This window comes from Miscanthus floridulus, chromosome 8, assembly GCF_019320115.1.
Source record: "Miscanthus floridulus cultivar M001 chromosome 8, ASM1932011v1, whole genome shotgun sequence".
NCBI lineage: Eukaryota > Viridiplantae > Streptophyta > Magnoliopsida > Poales > Poaceae > Miscanthus > Miscanthus floridulus.
The window spans coordinates 216779938-216799016 of NC_089587.1; the positions used below are offsets into that span (position 1 = coordinate 216779938).

At 47.0% G+C, this 19079-nt stretch overlaps 3 protein-coding genes and 1 pseudogene across 3 annotated transcripts; 2 read left to right on the forward strand and 2 right to left on the reverse strand.

Moving 5' to 3' along the window:
* The first annotated feature begins 537 nt into the window (after positions 1–537).
* LOC136478156 (galactoside 2-alpha-L-fucosyltransferase-like) lies at positions 538–3269 on the forward strand. Its single transcript, XM_066476504.1, has 2 exons — positions 538–927; positions 1608–3269. The coding sequence occupies exons 1-2, from the start codon at positions 645–647 to the stop codon at positions 3062–3064; spliced, it is 1740 nt and encodes a 579-aa protein (XP_066332601.1). The 5' UTR covers positions 538–644; the 3' UTR covers positions 3065–3269.
* A 150-nt stretch (positions 3270–3419) lies between these two features.
* Positions 3420–5559, reverse strand: LOC136478157 (photosystem I chlorophyll a/b-binding protein 5, chloroplastic-like). The gene is made up of 6 exons (XM_066476505.1): positions 5213–5559; positions 4998–5130; positions 4224–4336; positions 4025–4129; positions 3857–3945; positions 3420–3776 (listed from the first exon to the last, which is right to left on the reverse strand). The coding sequence occupies exons 1-6, from the start codon at positions 5434–5436 to the stop codon at positions 3640–3642; spliced, it is 801 nt and encodes a 266-aa protein (XP_066332602.1). The 5' UTR covers positions 5437–5559; the 3' UTR covers positions 3420–3639.
* LOC136478933 (U4 spliceosomal RNA) lies at positions 4635–4781 on the forward strand (annotated as a pseudogene).
* A 4600-nt stretch (positions 5560–10159) lies between the features above and the next one.
* On the reverse strand, positions 10160–11305 carry LOC136474954 (ethylene-responsive transcription factor ERF109-like). The gene has a single exon (XM_066472515.1). The coding sequence runs from the start codon at positions 11076–11078 to the stop codon at positions 10326–10328; it is 753 nt and encodes a 250-aa protein (XP_066328612.1). The 5' UTR covers positions 11079–11305; the 3' UTR covers positions 10160–10325.
* Between the last annotated feature and the right edge of the window lie 7774 nt (positions 11306–19079).

Sequence of the window (19079 nt, forward strand, 5' to 3'; positions counted from 1 at the left end):
AAACTTTCACACCGAACAGGGGTTATATGATTTTCTTCTTCAACTCTCTCTTATTCTCTCCACGAACCCTTATAAAAAAAGCTCGTACAAGCCGATCCAAACAGCCAATGCGCCCCAAAGCGGTCACGAAGCACACGCCGGCGAGTCCCCGCCAATGCGCCCCAAAGCAGAAGTCGAACCCGGCACCCCAGCGACATGACCCAGTCGGCCGGCCAGTGCTCAACGACTCAACTACCTCACGATCCGCGGCACTCCGCGGCACGACTGTGCAACAGGCGAGAACCCCACGTCCGATGTCCTGACTCCATCGCCACGCCTAGTCGCTCCAGTTTCACCGACAACGTCGTGCCGAGGACGCCCCCACTCGGCACCGTGCCGTCACGTCGCCACTGTACGGGACCCCACTTTTTTCACCTCAAACGCATCGAAAACCCTTGTGCCACTCGGCCCCATCACGTGCTCGGCCTCGTAAACGCCCTCTATTTCAGCCGCGCGGGTCCGCGCCCGAACTGCGCCTTTCGTGGCGCGACACGACGCCCCACGTCGCGACCGCGGACTCCTTTGTGCTTTTCCACAGACCACACCGCGGCAGAAGCGCGGGGAGAACTGAAGAACCCTGCGGCTCGGCTCGGGCGCCACGCCGCATGGACATCAAGGAGCGGATCCGCCGCTCGCCGCCGCCGATGCCGACGCCGCATGCGGTAGGGGAGGCGGCGTCCGCGCCCGGGCACCCGCACGGGAGGAAGGGCCGGGTCGCGGTGCTGCCCCTGTCGATCGCGGCGCTCGTGGCGTGCGGGGTCATGTTGCTGCTGCTCGCGGGCGGCTCCGCGGCGAGGAGGGGCTGCCAATTCTCCGGCGCGGATCGTACCACTCTCTCCAGCGGCGGCGACGACCGTGGCGGCCTTGACCAGGCCGGACCGCGCGATGGTACGTTAACTACATGCGCGTGGTCCTCGGTTTGACAGTTTCCATTTGGACTTCGACTGTTTGGGACTGCCATCTGGTCGCATTTCTGAAATTCTCCTAGTACTTGTCACTGAAAATATTTTTAAGCGCAGTGGTCTTAAGTTACCTTGGTTGACGCCTGCAGTGTAACACTTTTTTTCTTTCGAGAACGTGCATAGCACCATTGTGTATGTGTGGAGTCATGATCTTGCAATATGTTCTCGCCTATAGCTGCATTTGAAGTAGTGGACATTTGATTTGCACTAGCTACCGCTACTGCTACTGTGTTTTAGCATGTAGGTATCCATCCCCAGGTACTTATTTTTATAGGCGGTTCACCGTTCACATAGCATCTGTGATAAAATAATTTGTTCTGGTTTGCCACTTAAACTGTGGCAAAAGGTCTCATTTAAGTTTTGCCATGATGCTGTTCGTGGAAGCATAGATTTTTGTTTTTATTGAACTGATAATTAAAGTTAATAATTCACTGTTGCCTCACCTTTCGTTCCTTTTCTTTTCTGAGAGTATCCACCACCTCACATATGTATATGTCATGAATGTAATATAATGGAAGAACGAAAAGTAGCATTTGTCTTACACAGAATGAAGTCAAATTATCCCATCTGAACTCTGATATAAAACTATTCACTTCCTGTGTTCAGGGGAGCATGGAACTATGTTGTCTTCCAAAGTTCAAAGGGACAGACTAATTGGTGGCTTGTTAGCTCCTGGTTTTGATAAACATTCATGTATAAGTAGATATCGATCAGCATTGTATCGTAAAGAATCGCCCCATTTAATATCAACATACCTTCTGGAAAGATTGAGAGAACATGAGGTTCTCCAGAAGAAATGTGGCCCGAATACAGAGTCATACAAGAAAGCTATTGAGCAACTAAAATCTGGTCAAGATATTATGGCTGGAGATTGCAACTATTTGGTATGGGTATCTTATAGTGGTCTTGGGAACAGGATCTTGACTATTGCCTCAGCATTTCTCTATGCCATCCTTACAAACAGAGTTTTACTTGTAGATGGAGATAAAGGCACTGCAGATCTTTTCTGTGAACCGTTCCCTGAAACTTCATGGTTACTACCGCCGGATTTCCCTATTGTTCAATTTAAGAACTTCAGTATTGGCTCCCCTGAGAGTTACGGAAACATGGTGAAAGCTGAAGCTATTCACTCTGATGGTTCTTTTAAGGGTCCTAAACCTGCCTTTCTATATCTTCACCTGGCTCATGACTATGATGATTATGATAAGCTTTTTTTCTGTGAACATAGTCAGCAACATCTTCAGAAGATCCCATGGCTGATCTTAAGATCCGATAATTACTTTGTACCTTCACTTTTTCTGATCCCATCATACCAAGAGGAACTCACGAGGCTGTTTCCTCAGAAAGATGTTGTTTTCCATCACTTGGGACGTTACTTGTTCCACCCTACCAATGTTGTCTGGGGCTTGATTACAAGGTACTATGATTCTTATCTTGCCAGAGCTGATGAGAAGTTAGGTATCCAGATTAGAGTCTTCGATACTGAAACCGGTCCATTTCAGCATGTCTTGGATCAGGTCCTTGATTGCACACTGAAGGAAAAATTACTACCAGAGATTAATGCACAACAGCCAATTATCTCGACAGGGAACATCAGGTCCAAAGTTGTTCTGATTACTTCTTTGAACTCAGGATACTATGAAAGAATCAGGAACATGTATTGGGAACATCCAACTGAGAATGGTGAGATAATTAGCTTCCATCAGCCAAGTCACGAGGAGCATCAGGATTCAGACAAGAAAATGCATAACATGAAAGCATGGGCAGAGATTTATTTGTTGAGCTTATCTGATGTTATGGTAACAAGTGCATGGTCAACTTTTGGGTATGTAGCTCAGGGTCTGAGTGGTTCGAAGACGTGGCTAATGTTCAAGCCGGAAAACCGCACCGTGCCTAATCCACCTTGCCGTCAAGTTATGTCTATAGAGCCGTGCTTTCATGCTCCACCTTTCTATGATTGCAAAACTAGGAGGGGAACTGATACAGGAAAGCTTGTTCCACATGTAAGACACTGTGAAGACATGAGCTGGGGCCTCAAGCTAGTTGATACGGGTGAGCTGTAGATGACTAGATGCGGTGTTTTTTCTTTGTTTAATTCATATATGTACAGTACAACCGAATGCTTTGTGCTATGGATTTTTCAGGTATATAGGTTCGAGTTTGTATTTATATTGAAGGCAAGATTTGAGTGACGTAGTTAATACGAAATGGCACAGTATGCTGCTTGTGGTCAGGTATATATAAGCTTAGTGCAACTATAACGGTTTTGTACATATAAATTATCTGTATCTCCCGCCTTTCTAAAAAAAAATTATCTGTATCTCTCATAGCATCTGTTCATGCAATTATACATGCTTGAACTGGGAAAAAATCGACCAAGAAAATGAAAGTGGCAAATATACTGAGGACTATGATCAATGGCAAAGAATGATAAGCTGTATTTCCTTGTCTTCCGTCCCCCCTACCATGAGCTATTAATACAGTTCGTCAGCTATTGAAGCTTTTATTCAACTTTCATGATAGAAAACTGCGAAGAGCAGAGCTAACAAGGGCCACTCCCTGTTAGAAGACATTGTGACCTTTTTGTGCCATAGCAATGGACAGGGAAAACAAAGGTTTTGGGAGTTGGGACGAGTACTTAGGAAGAGGAGAATGCGTGGATGATATTTTTGTTGAACGGGTCCGAAAGGTGTGTCAAAAGATTGTCGATAGGGCCGGCATGAGTTACTGATGCTTGCACCATGAAACCAAGCATGGCTACCATTGCCAACCTCCCTGTGACAGTAAGAAATCACGTTATTAGCAAACTAAGTGTAGGCTTATTTTTCTCGCAAATTGTACTGAGAGGAACCTACCATTCTTGATTTCTTTCAGCTTCTCTTCATGAGCATTCTCTATATCCTTTACAAGTCCTAGTGGATTGAACAGTGGACCCCCAGGGTAGCTGTCGAAATTGAAAAAAAAATGTAATGAGCGTAGCTAAGTCCTGTCAGGTAAATTGCTATGCTTCAACGCTCACTTACCCTGGCTGTTGACCTGCAAGTGCAGCCTCTAACCCTATGAATGTTCCTTCCTCTGCTTGTGATCCTGGATTTTTGAAGTCCATGTACCTCTTGGTTTCAGCGAATCTGTCGGGAAGCGGAGTTGAATAGAAAACATGAAATCAAATCACAGCCTATCCCATTTTCTATCGAAATGTTTGGATGTTAAAGTTGAATTTACCCCATCAAGAGAAGCTGAACGAAGAAGAGCGCCGTGGTGTTTGCGAAGTCGAATTTCACCGCACCTGCTTCAAACCACACGGGGAGGTCGTTGTTCCCTGATACACGGAGCAACTGCAAAGACCAAAGAGTCACAAGCAAAGCAAGGGTTGAGGAGTCAGCCTTGTTCTCCAAATCAGTAAGGCCCATGTGAATCTTGGCTTTCGCTACTAGGCCCATGATTAGCAGGGAGTAAAATGGAAGAGGAAAAGCCCAAATCGGCACTTGGGCAGCTCTACTTGGCGTTGCAGCTTTGCAGGCCGAGCCCGCCGGGATAACACATAGCAGTAGTAGGTCGGTTTGCCGTTTAGTACCACATCGCCTATGTTAGCGAACGCGCGTCCTCAAGAGATGTGGGCGGACGTTTAAACTTGTCTTTGCGCTTGGGGCAATGACGCAGCTCATGAGGTAATACCGAGGCGCGTCAATTGCTGGTTGAAAACTATTTCCAAACCCCCTCTGCGGCCCACCAGGGCCACAGAGAATTTTTGGAAGGGCTCCCTCTAACCAGGGTAAAGCCCACAATTCGTAACTGAAAATTTTTGAGGGCTACTAACTTTTGTGTTGAATCAATCAGCAATTCCTAATTGGGGAGTTGTATTTGTCTGGTTCAGTTGTCTTTCCTAATTGGAGTTGTCTTGGCTTACAATCAGTTGTGGTGGCTTCGTTATTGTATAGTTACCCATCTAATGAAAGGGAGTACTTTGACAAACAGACGGGAAGGTGAGAAACTTACGTCAGTGAAAAGGATGCCGGCGACCCCTGCCATAGCGAAGCGGCAGTGCACGAGCTCGGCCTGAACGTACCACTTCAAGCTTGCCGGATCCTCGCCGAGGCCCAGGGGATCGAAGCCGAAATCACCTGGTAGTCTGCAATCAGAGACGCTACACTGTCAACTGATCATCGCCTGCAGAGAAACACCGGGAGATATCAGAGCGTCAGAAAACCGACGTGCCGTCGAGGTGAGGAGGCGGGTCCAGTCCGGGCAACCAGGTCGGCCGCTGGGTGCCGGCGGCTCGGACGGCGACAACTCGAGCTCTGGGTGACCGCGCGTGGTGTGCAGGCATGGCAAGCGTGCGTCTGCTGCTCCAACCTGCGAGCTGCCTGCAGGAGGGGGCGGTACGGGTACGCAGGACGCTTCCATGGCTATTGGCGGCTGTTACAGTGGACGCCATGGCTGCCACATCCACCGTAGCTGCCGGAGATGTTTGTTGTCTTGCGGGACAAAATACAGCCGGGGGATTGGGCGTTCGTGCTTGCTCTTGTCTTTTGGCCGGGGGTGTTGGGCAGGAAGCTCTCGGTTCTGGATATGAAATTAGAGGCGTTCGTTGCTTCGTTCAAAGGCTGACGGGCTGTGATGCTGATGCTATGCGGAAAAGCGCAAGAATGTGGTTGTTTGCCAGGCTCCGATCTGATAAGGTGAACTTTTTGGGCCACATTATCTGTGGTCTGTGGACTGCACGAACTGGTTGGTGGTATTTCTTTTTTCAGGCTGAGACGGGAAACAACAGATGGGCCTCTGCCGGGCCGTGTTCGTCTGCATTCACTGTTTCGTTAGTTTTTCTTCTTCTTTTGTTTCGAAAAAATGGGTGTTTTCTTTTTTCAAGAAATGCATCGAAAGTTTAGCTTGAGAGTACAGAGTATACATGACAAGCATTTGTAACCACCGAGAGTAACATGATAAAACAATCATACAGTAGCGCAGCAATACCTTCCAGTGGTATAAAACTACAAATGATTCGTACGGAGGACACGAGATTTCAAAAATTATTATAAAAAATAGCATAATCATATTCCAATATTTATTCTCAACGCCAGTGCTAAGCCGCCACACAAAAACTTTAAAAAAATCACAAACAAATTTCAAGGTCAATACAATCCTGATTGTGATTGATGGTGATCCAGCTAAGACCAACTGTTTGATTGCACCGATCGGCTTCGCCGACTGCACCGACGTGCTTTCCGCGTAGGCGCGTACCAGCCTCGTACGTGTACGTGCTCCGTATTATTGCCTGCAGCGACGGATCAAAAAAATATTTCAGGGGAGCTGAACAATGGGTTCCACTACTACGATATGGGTAGGAGGCTCGAGCCCCCCGGTCCCACCGTTGGATCCGCCCCTGATTGCCTGTACTGTGTATAAAATATACAATACGATTTTCCTATGGTCATCTAGTTGCTTCCAAAAGAATATCACTTGTTTATTAGTAAGCATATAAAAAAACAAGAATATCACTCCGAAGCAAGTCCGATCCACGTGGTCTGCTACACCTTACAACTCTACAAGCTGTCTGCTTCCGGGCGGTGCTGCGCGTTGCCCATTGCCGTCTGGCTTAGGCTATGGCTATCCGCTGTCCTTAGTGATCACGCGTTTACATTGTTATGATAATTATAATATAACTCCCTCGATCAACATATGGTATCATTATATTGTTTGACAATAAACTTTAAGATTGTACACGTTGGTGAAACAACGAACGGAGATCTTATTTCACTTCATCAGCACGCTTTTACAAAGACCAGCGAAGGTTTTATTGGATTGCCGCAACTTCCCTTGGAGGTTCTCGAAGCCTTACCTTCCTTTGGAGATTTTAGAGGTTCTACGTTTCTTTGGAGGTTCTCCTATGTTAAAGAAGGTTTAACCTTCATTCCGAGGTTCTCGAAGGTTAAACCTTGTCTTAAATGCTCTCAAAGGTTCTTGAAGATTAAACCTTTTTTAAAGGGTCTCTCGGAGGTTAAACCCTTCTCTCGAATGCTCTCGGGGAATTAACCTTTCCTTGAACGTTCTTCATTCTCTAGCTCAGGACAACAAGAATTAGGGCTTCCTTTCCATTCTAGAGAACTCTCTCCTCCCCTCATTATGCACTTATTAGGCACTTTACATAGGAAAGTGGTCACTTACAAGCAGGCCCTTGATGAAACTGATTTTTACATGAAGCAACCTAAACCTCTATTTGGGTCTTCTCCAAGGAGATCTAGTCCCTCAACACTATATAATTTTTCTATATAACACTACATAGTTTTTCTATATAACATCTGATTAATAAGTATGTTACTATCCACTTGGATTAGCCATTTAGCGTTGGACCCATCTTAATGGGAGCTTTGTTCTCATTTGATAGGATTGCACCTAACCATACTAGATAACTTCATAGACAAAGTTCCAAGTTTAAATGCAACAATTTCATAAAAACATAAAAAATAAAAACCATGCATTGAAGAGGTTATTTGAGCCCTGATTCAAATACTATTTACTAATGTGGTAGCTAAAAATAATAAAATAAGCATCTATTTAGTTTGACACCCCGATAAATCTGTTTGGTAGGCAAAACATTCTCAAACGTTGGATTTTAACCGTCTAGGATCAAAATTGTCCTGTTAGGGTTATTAAATAGACCCTAAAACTGTGTGTGGTGGAGAAGGGTCTCCTCGTGCGGAGAAGGATCCCGTGGAGAAGATAAGCCGCATAGAGAAGAGAGAAAAGGGTAAAATAAGTCATAAGTGAGAATGAAAATAAATAGAGGAAGAAAAAAAAGAAAAAGATATTATAGACATTTTATTTTGGGGCCATTGCGTTCTTGCCCCTATTTTGAACCACAATTGTGATTTTACCCCCATTTTCTTCTACTTTGTGTTTTTTACCCCTGCTTTTCCAAAACGAAGGTTCAGTTTACCCCTACTTCCGTGAACAGCAGGTAACGGTGTTAAAAAAGTTGAAAGATGACAAGTTTGCCCTTCCGAATATTGTGTTTTTGCCCCTATTTCAAACCTCAATTGTGATTTTACCCCCACTTTCTTTCACTTTGTGTTTTCACCCCTACTTTTTCAAAACGAAGGCTCCGTTTACCCCAATTCTTAACTCAGTTATCTACATCCGGATCAAAGCAGTTAAAAATTAACAAAAGCCCTGTGAAAAGATAAACTTACCACTTATCTCTCGGTCGTCTCTCTCAGGGTCGTCCCTCTCAACGTTAGCAGGCAGCGGGCGTTGGGTGCGGCGGCGGTGGCGGCAGAAGGGCAGTGTCGGGCGGGCGTGGCGAGCGAGCGTGTGCGGCCAGGCGGAGGAAGCGGCGCGGGCGCGCGCGGCTTAGCCTGACGTGGGCGTGTAGCCAGGCACGCGGCTCTGCTTGGCGCGGGCGCGCGCGACTTGGCCGGTGTCGTGAGCGCGCGTCTTGTGAAAAGCAACCGACCATGGAGTCGAAGACCCGCCTCTCTCTCTCAACTCTAGCGGATGCTGGGTGCGTCGGGCGGTGTGCTGTTGGCCCGCTGTTGGCCTTCCGCCGCCGCCGCACCCAGCCATCCGCTAGAGTTGAGAGAGAGACGGATCTTCGACTCCATGGTCGGCTGCTTTCACGAGACGCGCGCTCGCGACGCTGGCCAAGCCGTGCGTGCCCGTGCCAAGCAGAGCCGCGTGCCTAGCTACGCCCGTCCGCGCCGAGCAGAGCCGCGTGCCTGGCTGCGCGTCCACGTCAGGCTAAACCGCACGCGCCTGCTCGCCGCGCCTGCCCGACGGCCCGACGCTGCCCTTCCGCCGCCGTACCCAGCTGCCCGCTGTCTGCTAGCGTTGAGAGGGACGACCCTGAGAGAGACGACCGAGAGATAAGGGGTAAATTTGTCTTTTCACGGGGCTTTGGTTAATTTTTAATTGTTTTGATCCGAATGTAGATAACTGAGTTAAGAATTGGGGTAAACGGAGCATTCGTTTTGGAAAAGTAGGGGTAAAAACACAAAGTAGAAGAAAGTGGGGGTAAAATCACAATTGAGGTTTGAAATAGGGGCAAAAACGCAATATTCGGAAGGGCAAACTTGTCATCTTTCAACTTTTTAACACCGTTACCTGCTGTTCACGTAGTAGGGGTAAACTGAACCTTCGTTTTGAAAAAACAGGGGTAAAAACACAAAGTGGAAGAAAATTGGGTAAAATCATAATTGGGGTTCAAAATAGGGGCAAGAACGCAATAGCCCCTTTTATTTTTGAGTGTTTTTAATATTTAGGAAAAATGTTTTATCAAATTTGTTTTTTCTATAAAACACCAAAAATTCTTTTTTATCGGGTACAACTTGTCGCACACAAAACACACACTCCACACTCACACCACACGCACACACACGCATGCGCGTCCATACACAGGCAAAGAAGTGATTGGGAGACGGCGTCGCCGCCTCCGATGCGCGGAAAACGCGCAGTAGCACCGAACGTGCACGCGTACGTGTACCCTAAAATTTATGAAAAAATTCCAAAAAAGTGCGATCAACAGGGTTTAAACCCTCACACTGGATAGACGTACCACTGGACCACATGTGCAGTCGCAAAACACCTTAAATTCTATCGGAGCTGCTTCATCGTCAAAGAAAAAAAAACTACAGTGAAATAGAACTACCAAACTGATGCATCGTTGTAGGGTGAACAGCGAAAGCGTGACAGATCGGAGTTGCCTGTCCGCATGCATCCCATTCTACGTCTTGGTCTTGAATCGGCATGCATCAGTGCATCAACATCGGTCGGGATACGGAGCATGGTCCCGTTCGGCTTGTTGTATTTTGACCGAAATTGGTTGAAAAATACTGTTCTAGCTGAATTATTTTAAGAGACGAATACTATTCTAGAAAAATAAGTTGAACAAACCGGTAAAGGTGGAGGTGGGTGCACGTGCATACGTGCAGCGCCCGTGGTCAAAGGTAACGAAGGTGAACGAACGGAGGAACGCTAGCTGGATTCTTTGTAGCCACTCATCGACTCACATAGCCACTCATCGACTCACATAGTACTGTGTAAACGGACGACGGTGGTCAGAGGTCGGTGTAAAAGTCATATGAAAGCGATTGGTGACTGACGAATCTGGTGGCCACCGTGAGCTATGGCACCAAATTAAAACTTACTTTACGTACGTCTGCATGCCAAGCAATCTCATGAAGCCTAAGTGTTCTCTTTTCAGAGGGAGATCATGGAATCTCTTCCTAAAAAAAACAATCACAATCATGGAATCTCATCATCATAAAATAAAAAGCACTAAAACAAGAGGAAAAGATCCGGAGATGGATGGACGAAGGTGCAGGAGCAGGATCATAGCATGGACAAGAAGCTGCCGTCATCCATCATCATGATCTCGTTCAAGCCGTCCCAGATGTCCTGTTCCTTGGGCACCGGCCTTATTATTCCCTGCTGCGTGGTCGGCGCCTGCGCCACGTGCACCGGCGACGCGGCGTTGGACCCGCAGTTCTCGCGGAGGCTCTGATGATCGGGCAATGGACGGTGGTGCGGCTGCACAGCCGCCCCCGCCCACGAAGGCGCCGGCGCCGCGGCGGCAGCGTCCGCCGGGAAGTTGAGCTTGGCGCGGTGGCCCCGGAACTCGACCGCGGCGACGTCGTAGGCGCGCGCGGCGTCCTCGGCGGTGTCGAACGTGCCGAGCCACTTGCGCACGGCGCGGCGCGGGTCGCGGATCTCCGCCGCCCACTTGCCCCACGGCCGCCGCCGCACGCCCATGTACTGGCTCACCCTCTTCCCCCTCCCTCTCCGCTTGCCCACGCTTCCTCCGCCGTTGCCGCGGCTCGCGGACGCGGAGCACTCTGCGCCGTCGCTGTCGCTGCTCGACCCGGCGACGAGCTCGCAACCGCTGCCGGGGCACCCGTCCACGCCGCACCTGGCGCACGCCGCTGGAGCGGGAGCCGGAGCCTCTACTGCCGCCGCCGCTGACGCCACCGGGGGCAACGCGGCGGTGTCCCCGGACACGACGGAGATGAGCGCGCGGAGGAAGAGGGAGTTCTCCTGCTCGGTGTTGGGGAGCTGGAACCCGCCGCGCTCCAGCCTCGGCGCCATGGCGGGGTGGTGGCTGTGCGACGACGTGGCGTCGGTGTCGCGAGAAAGTGGCGGAAAAAGGTGTCTTGGACTCCGAGGTCGAGGCGATGATGTTTCAGGGTGTTGTGCTGTGGGATTTTTATACCTACGCGCGCGTGCATGCGCACCGGCACGAGCGTCACGCGGAGTCCAAGCGGGTGCCGCCCCGGGTTGTTTTGGCGCACGTTTCTCGTCATCAGTGTGAACGGGTGCAGATAGTTTAAGATATGAATGGATGGATGATCAGAAATAGAAGTGGCCGGCGAAGATACATGATTAGGTTAGGTGGATGCAAGCGGCTTCGATTACAGTGGTATTCTAATCTAGTAATCTGTGGAGGTTCATACGGTATTATTATAGTGCCCGGTTTGGCGTTCTTATCCTATGATTAGTGCATATCATGAGCTCAACGCACGTTAATTTCGTGCTGGACCAATAAATATACTCCTTTTTCCAGAAAGATACCATTGATGTTGCTATAAGAAAATAAAGTGGAGTACTATTGATGTTACTTCAATCCTTGGTTAGCAGTTGCTTGGTGCTAGCAGACCTTAGTACTATAGCGCTAATAACTCAAGAATTAATGGACTAGCGTTCAAACAAGATGAAAATTGCCATAGAGAGAAATTCAGACCAACTGTATTGCTAGCTGTGATATACTCACATGCTGTGTACGAAAACGCAGCGTTTTCTTGTCCAGTCTGTATCTACAGCAAGTTTACCCCCTTGGAGGTTTGGACTTCGGGACTTTGGGGTGGCCCCTGGCGAGCTGGACGCTGTAGGCTGTACGCTGTGTCCTGTGTGGATCGTGGAATGGAACTGGAAGACCCTGACGAGGGACGACCGGTCGTTGAACTGAATAAACAACTCAGAAAGTCAGACTGAGACCTCGCGGTGGCACGGGGACCGCAATTGTTTTTTTAGGCGATTTACTATGTGATAATAGTTATCTAGCTAATAGGTCTCTGATTTTGATGCAGCTAGTGTGATAGGCTCTTTGCTTGTCTTATAATTCATATTTTTTAGCTTATTTTTTTAGTCGGAACAGTGTTTTTCTCTCACAATAAATCAGCTGGAACAGTGTTTCGGCTTGTTTTTTCAGCGAAGCGTTTCGGCTTGTTTTTTCAGCGAAGCGAACGGGGTTATAATTGTTATTTATAGCTCAAACTAACAATTATCTAGTCCACTATCTATACATATTTGATCCCAAATAGATAATTATTAGCAGATAGCTACTTTCTATAGGAATCAAACAGGACCTTAGTACTGACTGATCCAGATAATACCAAGTTTCAAAAAAAAATCCAGATAATACCGTCCCAAGTGGGTATTTTTTATATTCGCCTTGTGGTCGGCCGGCCCACCTAACCAGTACGCGACGGCCGGGCCGGCGGTGCGTGTGCGTTTCGCGCGCGTCCTCGTCGTCGTGGATGTCGACGAGCGTGAAGTGGTTTTCGGATCGGCGCGGTGGTGTTCTTATCAGCTGAGGTCGTCGGGGTCCTCGCTTAATTGCTTCTGACTCGTCAAGATACCGACTTGCTTGTCATGTCGACCGGGTGATCCAAACCACTAAAAAGAGTCCTGTCCTCATGAACTGAACTGTACAAAGCCATCTCTCAAGAACAACTCGTGCGTGAGGCTACGGCTTCATTCGCTATCGTAGATCACTGTGGGGCGGTGGTTCAAGGAGAGAGAGCGTGACATTCAAGACATCAATGAAGTACTAAATCTACGACATATGAGTTGGTCATCACGTTGGATTTTATTGATTATTAAGTTTGGCGTAATTTTATTTAATTAAAATTAAAAATTCAAAATGCCATATTAAATCTTAATTTTAGGTGCAATAAATGTGTTAGTCCCACATGGGATTGTAACTAGAGGTCAATTTAAATAGATAACTATTGTGTGTACCTATTTAGAAGTTAAAAGAGGAAAAAGATGTGCCACGCGTGCACGTGGCAAGGCAGGACATGGTGTGTCATAATGGGCGTAGCCCTCCATGCCATGTTATTGTTTCATGGTAGGTTAGTCTGATTCTATAAAAGGGTGTCTCTTGTCTAGCTATCTCGCCCGAGCACACATAGCATCATTATTCTCTGTTTCTTTTATTCAATGACGAGAATATATAATCTTTTCGATCTGACACTTTTTGCCATCTTAATGGAATAATTACGTAACATCCTCAGTGTTACACTCTAAATAAACCACTAAACTATGTCATGAACATCATGTTTAGATGATAAAGCAAGTGATAAAGTGTGTAGATCAATTTTTTGAACCTAAAATGACTAATAAAAATGTTAAATGAAAGTTGATTCAATATCTCATGTATATCAAGTAGGGTTGGAAACCAATTTTTATTGAACAAAAATATTATAGAACATGTATGTGACCCTAAATAAAGTTTGAAGTATAAACTTTGTAGAGGACAATGCAACTCTTGTCTAAGAAAAATAATATTGCTAGCTAGTATTTCTAATAGCTTAGAAATATAACTTGAAATCAAATTCAGCCCAAGACAGCAAATTCTTAAATCTGAAAACAGTGTGACAATACAATGTTGGTGAATTAATTTAGGAAAATCTAGCTAAAGGTCAATGCTGTGTTTTTGCTCCTTATGGCAATCTGATTTACCCTCTTTAGCATGGTCGAGGTAGTTTAGCTTCAAGTATGTTAGGTTAATTTTTAGACGCGCTTTAAAATTCGTGCATGTCATATGCTTGGCCCGTGCGCATGGTCACCTCGCCCAGCCGCTCGGCGTCGCGCGGCTGGCCGCGTCCCGCGCGCCGCGGTGCTGAGCCCGATCGGCCTGTCTGGCCGTGGCCGGCTCCAGCAGGCCATTGTCATCGCCCTGCAGCTGCTGGCCGTCACGCTGCTGCCCCACCACGCTGCTGCGCTGCTGCCACCGCTGTCGCCCTTCCCACCTCGCACTGTGGTGTTGCCGCTATCCTCCTCGCCTGCACGCGCTTGGGCTTGTCCCGGCTGCCACCGCCGTCGCCTCACCATCGCGTCCGCGCTGCTGTCTGGCCTTGTCCATTGGCATTGCCATGGTCGTGTGCACGCACATGGAACATTCGCTGCCTGGCCCATGGCCGTGCTCGCAGCCGCGGTGTTCCCACATGCGCCCAAGCTGCCGTGACAGCCGTACCCCCAGCAGCTATCGTCTTTAACTACGTCACGCCGAGCGTAGGCTGACCTCCCTTCCCTCCTTGTCGTTTTTACCCGACGCGACACCATTCATTAAATCCATCAGGGAAAGGTCACCATTGCCCAATTCATCGCGCCCTAGTTCCGCCATTAACCCCCTTAACCACCCGACCCCACCCAGCCTTGAAGCGAGCACGACCAAGCTCCAATTTGGAGTTTTTCCCCGCCACCGTGCCGATAAGGCCGAGCTCGGCCATTGTTGTGGGCAGTCCTCCATCTGTCCACCTCGACCCAATCCAAGTGCACCGCTAGCTTTGCTTCCACCTCTACGCCGCTCTACGCTCCTTAGCTATACCTCTACCACTTCCCTAACATTGCTGACGCGGTCGTGTCCGCCGTGGTGCACCGCCGTGTCGCTCGGTCGCACACGGTGAGCCCCTGTTGCTCGCACGCTAGCTAGTTAGCCGGTAGCTGTCCTAGCTCACCGAAACACCACCGTCGTCACCGCGGTTTGTCCGCCAACGTGGAGGAGCCACTGTAGTTCGTCTCTAGTCTTCTAATCATTATCCATCATTGCGCGTTGGCCCTAGGTGAGCATGGCCCTTTAGATGCGCCATAGGGGTCCCCAGTTGGCTGGCATAGCTGCTTAGTGCCGGTCAATGCCGCGTCGGTGAGCGCGGGGACGTCGGGGACCATTCCGTTGCTAAGACGGGTTAATGCGAGGACTTTCTTACATAAGCGCTGTCTGTAGGAATAGTGCGCAAAGCGGTCGTGTTAATATCGCATAGCGCGGGGACGTTTCTGCAAAAGCGCCCTCGCGCGCGGGCTCCCCCATCGTGGGCCGCCTCGCGTGTGGGTCACGTGTTTGTGGGCCGCACGGTCGAATTCGTTTTTCTTTTCTTAAGGAATTAGTAATAGCTTTCTATTTCAATTTCTGAGCTAGATTTGTATAATTAATATAAAATCGTATATGTGTCTAAAAATTGTGAAACTAATTTTGTTAGGTTCCTAAAATTATTGTCTATCTGTTGGTATAGTTAGTCATGCATATCTGTGTTGGTACTAAGGGCTATTAAATCATTTGAAAGTGTTTAATATTATTACTGTAATTATTGTAGGAATTTTTGTGGTAAATTGGTGGTAGCATTAATCTATAAATTTTCACAATAGCTTCATTGTATTATTATGTGCATATTGTAATTTTTGTAGCCCTAAGATAGACTGTTTATTAGGGTAGTTAAATATCCATTAAACCTTAATATGAATAAGAGAATAATATTGACTTATGAAATTAAGCACTTGTTAGGATGAGCTTGACACTTGATTTGATAGAGCTGATGGTTGATTTAATATCTTAGCCATTAGAGCTAGCTTGTTAGTATGACATATGTGTCCTTATTTTAAGAATTATTGTTGCCTAAATACTAAATAGCTGCATCATCGTCATCGCATGCATATAGAGAACGAGTCAGCAAAGATCATGACCACCGACGAGCACAAGTTCAAGGAGATCGTCGAGAAGTATGAGGATGAAATTCTCGTGCAGGAGATGGTCCCGGAGCCACCACCGGCTGACTCAATTGACACTGCGCCTGCCCAAGGCAAGCCCCGGTACATTACCCCTTATTTTTTATAATCACTGTATATATGTTATGTGCATTTACGTTACATGAATCTTATGAAAACCACCTACATAGATATAACTTTCCTATGAGTCCTACTAATATAGGTTCAAGTAGCTGCTATGCTTAGGTTTTTGGTAGCGTGAGTAACCTGCCATTACTCAGAATAGGTGATTATTATAATTACGCTCATGATAAAAATGATGAAAGGAAAATGGAGACCGGGTAGGGATATGGTATGGGTTATGGTGGGTGTGATGAGTTATGTCCCACGGCCACGGGCTTAGCTTGCTTACACTGTTTTCCCTGTCCATGTCGATTGAGGACCGCCCGTTGCTATGGATGGTAGTCAGGTCATAGACTTATTATCCTGAGCACATACTTGCTTATGGGAGCGGGAAGGCTCATTACGCTCTTGTCGTGGGTTTTAGCTCTTTCCAGACCGACTGATTGAAGGCGGGGAAAGGTGGAGGTCTAAGCACCATATTGAGACCGGGTCTCAAGTGTGGGGGCTTGGAGTCCAAGTTTGGACGGGGACCTAGACCCCGTAACAGGAGTGGAATGGGTTGGTCTTGTTTGTGCCTAGGGTACAAATGGGGCATGTGTTTCGAGGTACCTAGCTAGGATACATTGGTTCATGAATCACCATTTCTGTGAGATGGTACGACTTGGCTATGGTCTAGCACCGTAGTAAAAACTGGAATATGAAAGATGGTAAATTAGTTCTGATTGCTCAACCCTTGCTTGAAAGTAGAACATGTGCTTACCTAGAATGGTTAGCTAATGAAGTAATCATGATTGCTAATTAAACTTGATCTTAAAAAATGTACTTCTAGTAATGCTTTTGTAAACAAAAAGAAACAACAAACCCAGATTGCCTATCATACCCCTTGGAGTCAGAAAACTATTCCCACTAGTCGGGTAAGTCTTGCGAAGTACATTGTGTACTCAGGGTTTATTTTAAGCTGTTGTAGGTGCAGCTTGAGGAGTAGCTCTTGTGTGGAGGATTCTTCTGGTGGGCATAGACGGATCCTTATATCATTTTCACTAGATGTTTATTTTCTTTCTGTTGTTTAATTAGCGCACTTTGAACTCTAGTATTGTAATAAATAGTTTTCAAGACCTTTGGTTGTATGAAATGGACTAAGTATTGTAAACTCGTACTCAGTATTAGATTCTAGATGTAAAACGTGGATTATTTTGAGTTCTCCCTTGGGGTGTGTTCGGCGGACTGTCCGATGTAGCTAACTTTTGGGGGTGCTTAGTGTCTAGTGAAAGACGAGCGTCTCCAAAAGCGTGTTATTTTGGACGGTTCTACCACAGGTGGTATCAGAGCCAGGTTGAGTCTATGAGTTTAAAAACTCTTTCAAAACCTAAAATTTGACTAACAAAAGCTTTGCGAAAAGTAGAATACGATAAATTACTAAATATAAGTATAAGCCCTAGTAGTATGTTCTATCTAGGATTGTGGCAATAGGTTTTATCTCATCAATCTTCTATAGGTACACTAGCTTACGCTGCGTAAGACTCGTTTAGCGTACGGGAATGTGAGGTGTGCGCTATGTCAAAAATTATATGTGAATACGCTATTTTCAGCTTGAAGCGAACGAATAGGTCGATCTATGCATAATGAAAAGAGAATCTTGTTTAAGCTAAACTCCCCGTCATGATATTTTGGGTAGTAAATATGATAGGTTAATAAATAAAAAGAAATGTTTCCCCCTCTTAATGAAAAGTCTTATCATTCCACAACTATCAAGCCCTATCATTTCTCTAATCTTTTTTCCTAATCTAAGGCCTATCCCTAACGGTGGGTTCCTATCTATCTATAGATGACATGATATCTAGTGTAGGAGCACCAGTGCTAGGGACTGGGCCGTGGTCTTGGTGTGTAGATCAAGGCAAAAATGTCGTGGTGATGATCATGGCAATGCCAATGGGGAGAGCACATGGCCCCACTCCTTGGTCCTCCTCCTCCGCCACCACCACTACCTCCGATGACTCATGCAGAGATGATGGCTGAGATGTTGGCTGCTTGTCGTGAGTCGGCCCGTGCCCTAGAGATGCTGACATAGGCTATTAGTGGCTTCACCCTTGGAGGCCCTGATGGCAATGGCAGGAACGGGGTGGTGCCTGTGGTCCCAAGAGGCACTATTCCTATCAGGACTTCTTGGGTACACACCCATCCATGTTCACGCCAACTACTGAGCCTCTAGACATTGGCTTCATATTCTAGAGCAAAAGTTTTAGTTGCTCAATGTGACTAACGAGCAGCTTCTGGGATCTACCAGTGCTTGGTGGGACACTTTCAATGCCATGCAGCATGTGGACCACCATGTGACTTGGTGGGAGTTTAACACTACTTTCCGTCAGTACTATATTCCTACTGGTTTGCTGAACAAGAAGCTGTCCGAGTTTCTAGAGCTAAAGCAAGGAAACATGACTGTGATGGAATATGTGAACAAGTTTAACCACCTTGCACAAAATGCTGGGACTCATGTGGATACTGAATGAGAAGAGAGATGGACCATTTCAATTCTGGTCTCTCTTGCATCTTGCTAAGAGAAGCTGTATACAGGGGCTATCAGACCTTTGGTGCTTTGATGAATGTTGCCATTGCTATAGGAGAGACTTAGCAGTGACTCTCAGAGCTAAGTGGGAAGCATAAGAGGGTGATCCACTGGGTCTTCTAGTCACCCACTAGTCTCAGAAGGTACAGGTTGTGAGGGGGGTGTCCTATCACTCTCTAGGTGGACTAGTTGTCTCGCCAAGACTCAGCAGACTCACCCAACACCTTCCCAATTCGTATCGTGCACCTACTCAGCAGGTACAGTAGCCTCAGGGACAACAGGTTCTGCCTCATCAGGGATAGGGGAACAAGCTGGGTGCTTATTTCAAGTGTGTCAAGGACAGCCACTATGCTCGTGAGTGCCCCTAGAAGCATCTTACTCAGTCTTCTCAGCCTTTAGCCAACTCTTGTTTGGTCAAGAGGACTATCATCAGGAAGAAGGTGCCCGTGAGCCGCTCGGGATAGGTTAACTTCACTAAGGCTGAGCCTATGATGGCTGGTATGTTCACCATTGATTCCCACCCATCATATGTATGATTTGATTCTGGTGCATCACATTCATTCATATGGGGTTTGCACAAAGGAACAATATCTACTATGACTATTCCTATTGCCTATAGAATCAGAACCCCGGGTGCACAG

Coding starts and splice junctions, on each gene's coding strand:
- LOC136478157 (XM_066476505.1), bottom strand. CDS start 5,436: ATGGCGTCCACTGTAACAGCCGCCAATAGCCATGGAAGCGTCCTGCGT. Junction 4,130..4,223: donor GTTCAGCTTCTCTTGATGGG/GTAAATTCAACT, acceptor GCTTCCCGACAG/ATTCGCTGAAACCAAGAGGT. Junction 3,946..4,024: donor CTTGCAGGTCAACAGCCAGG/GTAAGTGAGCGT, acceptor CAATTTCGACAG/CTACCCTGGGGGTCCACTGT.
- LOC136474954 (XM_066472515.1), bottom strand. CDS start 11,078: ATGGCGCCGAGGCTGGAGCGCGGCGGGTTCCAGCTCCCCAACACCGAG.
- LOC136478156 (XM_066476504.1), top strand. CDS start 645: ATGGACATCAAGGAGCGGATCCGCCGCTCGCCGCCGCCGATGCCGACG. Junction 928..1,607: donor CCAGGCCGGACCGCGCGATG/GTACGTTAACTA, acceptor TCCTGTGTTCAG/GGGAGCATGGAACTATGTTG.